Below are 6,856 nucleotides of genomic sequence, written 5' to 3' on the forward strand. Positions count from 1 at the left end.
TATTATAATGAAAATGCTAGAAAAAGCATAGCTTACACTCAAAATGTATAACATTGACAAATCAAGCCTTTTACCTACTACCTTTTCTTTAACATAAAGCAGTAACATACTCTTTTTCTAAATTGAAAAAAGCAGCAAAATAGTAGAAATATTCCACATAGTTTCCTAGCTTCTGTTCATCCATCACACTCCATATACTAGGGCTATGAAAGGGTCACTGGGGAAAAACCCAAACCAAACCAAACCCCATCTTTGTTTTGTACACGTTCTAAGCAGAGGGAAGTTGATTTGAATCAAGTGTGCATGAACCAACGGGGAATAAATTTATCCTCTGGAGTGACTGAGCAAACAAGCGTTGCCAGTCAAGCCAGAGCAAAGCTGGTGGCTCTTACAAGCAATACGAGAGGAATCTCTCCTACAGCAACTCTTGTCTGTCACAACCGTAACATTTGCAAAAACGCCCTCCTTCACTTCGAAGACGTTCAGCCCTCACTGGGCCGCGCGCTGTGTGCTGCCATAACCAGCGTCTGCACAGCGTCAGAATGCCTCAACCTTTGCCATAGGGTCCCAAAAAAGTCAAAATTACGCCATTCTTTTCACGCATAAATAAAAATACTCGGGGAAATAAAATTCCCTACAGAAGAGAGGATCAAAGCTGGACTATCGGATGCAGTCAGATCCTTCCTCTGGACTGGAAAAGGCAAAGGTCCGCGCTTTAAGGACTACCAGGGCCTCCAGAGAGTACTGGTATTTTTCGGAGATGCTTGCTTCAGGGGGCTGGGGGTCCCGGGGGAAAAGACGACCTCCGTAGCTGCTGACTGGCTCTTCTGGAAGTGGCTTAAAAGCTTGGTCTGGGTTTCAGTTCGGACTTTGTGAAGAGAGAGGAAATGGAAAGCCTCTTGCAAACACCTAGAATAGCCCTCTCTGAAGTCAAACTGAGAGCTTTTATGGAAGGATCCTGCAGCTAGAGAAGGGAAGAGAAGAGGGAAGGGAAAGAAAAAATAGTTTAGAGCAGTTGTTCATGGCTAGAGATTCAAAAAACTGTCAGGGGTTTGCAGTACGCTAGAGACTGAAGCAAAACTCAATACTCACTCTTCATCTGCAGCTGGCTCTGCTGCTTCAGGTAGCTGACGGTCATCTCCAGGATGTCGGCTTTCTCCAGCTTGGAGTTGGGCTGGTGCCTCTGAAACTCCTTCTCCAGGAGCAGTTTCAGCTGCTCGATGCTGCTGTTAATCCGGTCACGGCGCATTTTCTCCACCACCGGCTTCCTCAGCTGTAAAAAGCAAAGGCAAAGAGACCTGTTATTACAAGGCTCCTCTCTCGGCCATTTCACAGCACTGTTTGCTGCCCATCGCTGTTCCTAAACAGTGTGGGCCTGCTTCTCAGCTGGTGTAAGCTGCTATGAGAACAGCTGAGAGCGTGGCTCGAAGCAGCCTTGCTGTGCCCAGACTTACTTTGTTTTTCTCCTTTGGTGTCAGCAGGTTGTCGGGCTCCATGAAAACAGTGCTGGGAGCCATCTGTCCTGAGAAAGGGAGGAAAGTCTCAGAGTGGAAGTCCAGGAGAAATGCGTTGCTGAAAGCTGCCTCTGCCTGGTATTTATAGTGAGCAGCCTCCTGGAGAGGCTGTGGGTCTCCAGCTCGGTGGAGTTTCCCACACTCCGCAGCCAATCCGGGAGATAGCCAGCACAATGGGAGCAGCATCCATTCTTGCATGCTCCGCTGGCAGTGAATAGCCGGGGGATAATGACCTTCTCCCAGATGAGCAGGTGGGGAGTGCGCGCCGCGTGAAAGGCCGGGATCAGAATTACGCGTCAGAAAGCTGGGAACGGGCTGGCCCGCCATGGGAAGGGGCTGCTGACTAACGCCGCGGATCAATGGCACTCCCGCCGCGGCCCGGGGTTCACACGCGCGGAGGAAGGAGGAGGTCAGCTGCCGGTGGCGGGACATCAACTGCGGCGGGCAGGCCGCGCTGCTCTCCGGGGACGCGCGGAGGCACACGCTACAGCGTGCACTGACGCACAGCCGCACACGGGCAGCTTCTGGCTCTCCGAGATAAAGAGCAGGATTTCTTTCAAACCGCTCGCTTGTTTTCTCAGGAAGCCAGTGCCAGTTGTGCTCCCACGGGTGACACTTTTGCCCGCGTGAGACAGAAATCAGCCTTTTCACTTCAGCTTTTAATTGTAAATACACACAGTTGCTGAAAACATTTTCTGTTTTGAGCTTTGTTCTCTTCCCTTGGTATCTTACGCACCTTTTCAGAGCCCTGTCACAAGCACTCTATGTTTCCATTTTCAAATACCTGTGAGATAAATCCGTGAGGAGAAGGATCTCAGAGTGATTTGGGATCAGTTCAGTCTCACATGCTGCTTTCTCGCCTCCTCCCCAAACCATGTTTTACTCTAATTATTTTCATTTAATCTATGCACAAAGGAAAACTGAGCACGGAATAGATTCACATAGCCCATAAAATCATTAGAAACCCAATTCCTGATTCCTCATTCTCCACTGGGCCAGTTTCTGTACTGAGATGTGCACTGCTCGACGGGTGCCTGCAGCTGGAAGAGTCAATGGTCTTCCTATCTGTATCTTAAAAAAACACACAGAAAACTTGAACCAGCTCTGCCTGCCTTCATTCTGCCCATGCAAGACCTCCTTTCCTGTACAGGCTGTCACGTATCCTGACCAGCTGAAGGAGGAAAAGGCAGCAGAGCATTTCTGCATCTCCTCACATGCGCCCTGGGCTGTGTGGAGCGAGGCTGCCGGTGACGCTGCCCTGTGACAGCACCAGCAGGGCGACACGGGCAGGCAGCAGTGTTAACCACACCTCCAGAACCACGTGTTCTGCTCCCAGGTTGACTCCGAATGCGCTACCTGACCCTACGTGTGCGCACTTCTCTGTGAGCATCGGTATCCCCGCTATAAAATTCAATACAAGAGTAATAATAATCAGACCAATTACTGACAAGTAATGTTAAGGCTTACATTTGAGGATCTCTTAGTGCAGTAAGTAAAGACCATTTGTGTTTGCAGTAATATACGTGTGTGTTCATGTATATATTAATATCTGTGTGTGGTCACACGTCTTTTAGTGGGAATGCACATCCACACGGGCACATTTCTCTCTCGCTCTGCCACTCGTTATTCGTAAGACCAGGTAAGGCTTAAATGACCTCGGCCAGGATCTGCGTTTCCATCCCTTTTGTCCTCCCCCTGAATAGGCTCCCTTCTTTTCGTCCAGGGCAGCAGCTGTTGAGCTCCGAGGCTTTTATGTCAAGTTGTGGGAAAGCTTTTGTGACCCCATTTCACATGTTCCCCTCAAAGCTTGTGGATTATCTCCGAGCCCATGTAATGCCACCTCCGAAACCAATCTTGCGCTCTGTGCGTCCCTCTTGGGGAGGGTCTCTGAAACAGAAACTCCCGAGCAGTAACTCATTTCTCCAGCTCGTTAATCAAGTGCACGAAGAAGAAATGTGCCAAGCCAGTGATCAGCAGGGTCCATTAACAGTTTTGCTAGAGACAGTTTCTGTTTTCCAGATTATAAGCAGCCATAAGGACAGCAATAATTTCCCCTTCCAGCACAAGTCACATAAACAGGCACTCCGGTTTTAGTCCAACAAAGCTGTTTAAAGCGTCAGATGCCTTCCCTGCAATTACCCACACACAACAAGAAACTAAGCCTGCTTCTCAGCAATCTGTGCATTATCACATTCCTGCATCACAGGACTTGTATTTTAGGGGAGGACAAATTAACTTTCCACTATAAATCGTAGTTTTTCTGTATAAACTGTAGTTTTATACTTTCTTGAAGAAATTAATTGCATGGCATAAAAATGCCTAATTGACTTTTTTTCCAGGATCCCAAGCATAAAGTCTTGCTCCTTATCTGCTTACCATGTGTGTGTGAGATGTGATGGACCTTTTTTCTCTTGCTGTTTAGTAATTACATGGTTAGGCATTATCGCTCCTAATTTCTTCTCCATTAGGATCCAAATGGATCCAAAACCTGCTCCCAAGCAAGCTGAATGCTAAGTAATGTTCTGTGGCCTTGAGAAGTTCACTTAACTATAGAGGCTGGAGCCCCCACGTATTTAGAATGTGTGTGGTAATAAAAATTCCAATATTCAATGTATTATTGTGAGGTGAGTGTAGCAAAATCTCCCGCAGATGGAAAATCCACCGGGGTTCCTACTTCCTCAGGCTGTGTCACACATGAATTTTTAAAGCATCTGAAATAAAAACATAGCTTTAAAATAGCTTTTTATTTTCCCTTTGGTTTCAGAGTCTGTGAGGGGGAAAAATTAGCCCATTACTGACCATCTTGGAAGAGTTAAATTAGATGCCCAGTTACCCAAAATAGATGCTCTGCTTCTGCTTTGGTTAGAAATCCTAAAGAAAAGTGATAACAAAAATTCCTCCCTATTATAAAGTCGGCAGAGTTGGTGGAGTTTACATGAAGGAACAGAAATAAGCCTCCTATGGTTCCAAATATGCAATATTGCACAGAAAACTTATTAGGATGCCAAGATACTGGATCTGGATAACAAGGTTGAAAGGTGGCATTAGCAGCAGCCTTCCCCCAGAATCCCTGCCAGATGTTCGCTCTTTAAGAAGCCTCAAAGATGCTGCGGCTTTCCCAAGTCTTGAGGGATGCTGGTTGCTTCTCCCCTGATCCGTGCTGCCCAGATGGCCTTTTGGGAGCGGGGTTTCCCACTGAACACAATGGCGAGGCAAGCACCGTTGCTAATGTGGTTTGTAGTCGGGCACACTTCCTTTGTGGCAGGAATGAATATAGTGAAGAAACGGTGTGGGAAACTCAGAGGTACGCAAACTTCCCCAGCCTTATGTTAGTAAGTCATGTGGGAGCAAAAACAGGGCGAGGCTTTTGAATGCAGAGCGGGAAAGATGGCAAAAATTAGGAGACTCAATTAACAGAGCATCCTGAGGTGGAAAATAAAATGGGTCCAATCCTAAGGGCCCTACCTGGATCCTCGCTGAAGTCAATAGGAACTTTGGAAGTCAATAGAAACTTTGGAAGTCAATAAAAACTCTTCTATTTAAACCCCATATTTAAATGACAGCAAGCAGTAATTCAGATTAACGTGCCAGGGCAATGAAGGACTGGGGGAGCTTCTGTATCAGTTTGCAACAGTGTGCACAAACTTACGAGCAGCCTGGCTAACATCAAGGGTCTGTGTTTTCCTGGACATATTAAACAGATCTGGGGAATTAAGGATGCAAACAGAACACGTGGCTCAGAAGTCCCAATGGGGGCCAAAATCACCTCTGGGGGATAATTTTCTTTGGCCTTACTGGTGGCTGAGCACGATTCTGCTCCTGCAGCTCCTTTCCCCATCATTTCCCCTCACCCTTGCTCACTGCATCACTTGGCCGCCTCCTGTGTGCGCCTGGTGCAGTTTCTGTCTGTCTGTGTACCTGCCTTCGCTTTTTTTCCTTTAACTCAGGGTTTCTTTTCCCTCCGTGCAGTTTCCATAATCTGATTTTTCGTTCTGCCACTCTTTTCCCCCCGTGTCTGTCACAGGCAGATGTGGTTTGAGGACAGGGGTGTCCTGCAGACCCGCAGACTGTGTGAGTTTGGAGTTCCTTCCAGTTTCCCACACCGCTCTCCCATTCACTGCATTCAGGCGGAGGATAAAGGAAGTGTGCCATGCTACAAGCTGAATTAGAAATGGTGTTTGACTTCCCTTTGTACTTCGCAGAAACCTTGCTCTGGGTAGACCATCTGCATTGCACTCGCTGGGGAGAAAACCATTGATCAAGGCCTGTCAGCCCAGCTGGGGGAACTTGGGAAAGTAATTCCTTGTGCCACTTTGGTCCTTCAGGGCTTAACATCTGGCTGGAGGGGGGGCCACCGAGGATGGTTTAACAGTCTTGCTTCCTTTCAAGTTTGGGATGCTGTTTTGATCCCCGATAAGCCTTTCTGAAATCCCGATTTTAATAACATGGAAAGCATCCAGGAGACTAGGGATAATGCACTGGCTTTGCATTTTCAAAGTGCTTTGCAAACACCAGCTAATGAATTCTCAGCAACCTCCTCTGTGAGATAAGGATGTACTATTAGCAATGTTTTACAAAGGAAGAAAAATGAACCCCCAAATTTCAGTGTTTCAAATAGCCAACTGGTTGCAGTGCTCCTCTTGCCGAGTGGCTGTTTGAGACATCTGGTTTGCAAAGGTGCTGAGCACCCACTTTTGCTTTAATTAGCTTTGGCATCTCTGAAAAGGAGCCAGCTCCATGGCTTGCGGGAGGATTTGGTTACCGGCCTGGACCACACTCACAGTCGCGCTCCTCCTAGACAGGCAGATGCAAAAGTTCTCCTTTGGACCCGAGTCCAGGAGCAGATTTTGAACATGTTATTTAGCACAATTTGTTCAAGCAAAGGAAGATGTACTCAAATCCTCAGTCAGGAAATCATTAACAATCTATTCAACAGAAATTAACTTGGCCTCGCTGGAAAGTAAACGAAGTTTTAATTTGTTTATTCACGCTCCCGCAGGCCAACCAACAGCTCAGTCTAAAGCTGCAGCTGTCCTCAGTCCTTGTGCACATCTGGCTGTCAGCACCACCCAGTTCTGAGCAGCTGCCTCCAGTGGTTCTGGTTATTTGGGGCTGGGACACAAGGGATGTCTGTGACTGTCATCTCCCCCCTGCACCGCTGCCCTAGCATTGAGAGATTCAACAGCTGACACATGCAGATAGGATTAATTGCTGCTCTTGGAAGGGGAGAGGTGATCGCCCTCCTATCTGGCACAAACACACACCTTCTCCTTGCCACTCTTGCAGCTCTGTTTGGTAAGGCTTGTGCTTTTTATCATGAGACTCAACGCTTATGGCCTTCA

The 6,856-nt window shown here is 47.5% G+C and overlaps 1 protein-coding gene across 1 annotated transcript; it reads right to left on the bottom strand.

Moving 5' to 3' along the window:
* Nucleotides 1-722: 722 nt before the first annotated feature.
* LOC104540897 (transcription factor HES-5-like) lies at nt 723-1,517 on the bottom strand. Its single transcript, XM_010184816.1, has 3 exons — nt 1,455-1,517; nt 1,093-1,273; nt 723-964 (listed from the first exon to the last, which is right to left on the bottom strand). Exons 1-3 carry the CDS (start codon nt 1,515-1,517, stop codon nt 723-725), a joined length of 486 nt encoding a protein of 161 aa, XP_010183118.1.
* Nucleotides 1,518-6,856: the final 5,339 nt, after the last annotated feature.

This window comes from Mesitornis unicolor, unplaced genomic scaffold, assembly GCF_000695765.1.
Source record: "Mesitornis unicolor isolate BGI_N332 unplaced genomic scaffold, ASM69576v1 scaffold32765, whole genome shotgun sequence".
Taxonomy (NCBI): Eukaryota; Metazoa; Chordata; class Aves; order Mesitornithiformes; family Mesitornithidae; genus Mesitornis; species Mesitornis unicolor.

What these genes read in the sequence shown, in the direction of transcription:
- LOC104540897 (XM_010184816.1), bottom strand. Translation starts at nt 1,517, where the DNA reads ATGGCTCCCAGCACTGTTTTCATGGAGCCCGACAACCTGCTGACACCA. An exon ending in CACCAAAGGAGAAAAACAAA is followed by an intron (nt 1,274 to 1,454) that starts GTAAGTCTGGGC and finishes TGCTTTTTACAG; the next exon opens with CTGAGGAAGCCGGTGGTGGA. An exon ending in GAGCCAGCTGCAGATGAAGA is followed by an intron (nt 965 to 1,092) that starts GTGAGTATTGAG and finishes TCCCTTCTCTAG; the next exon opens with CTGCAGGATCCTTCCATAAA.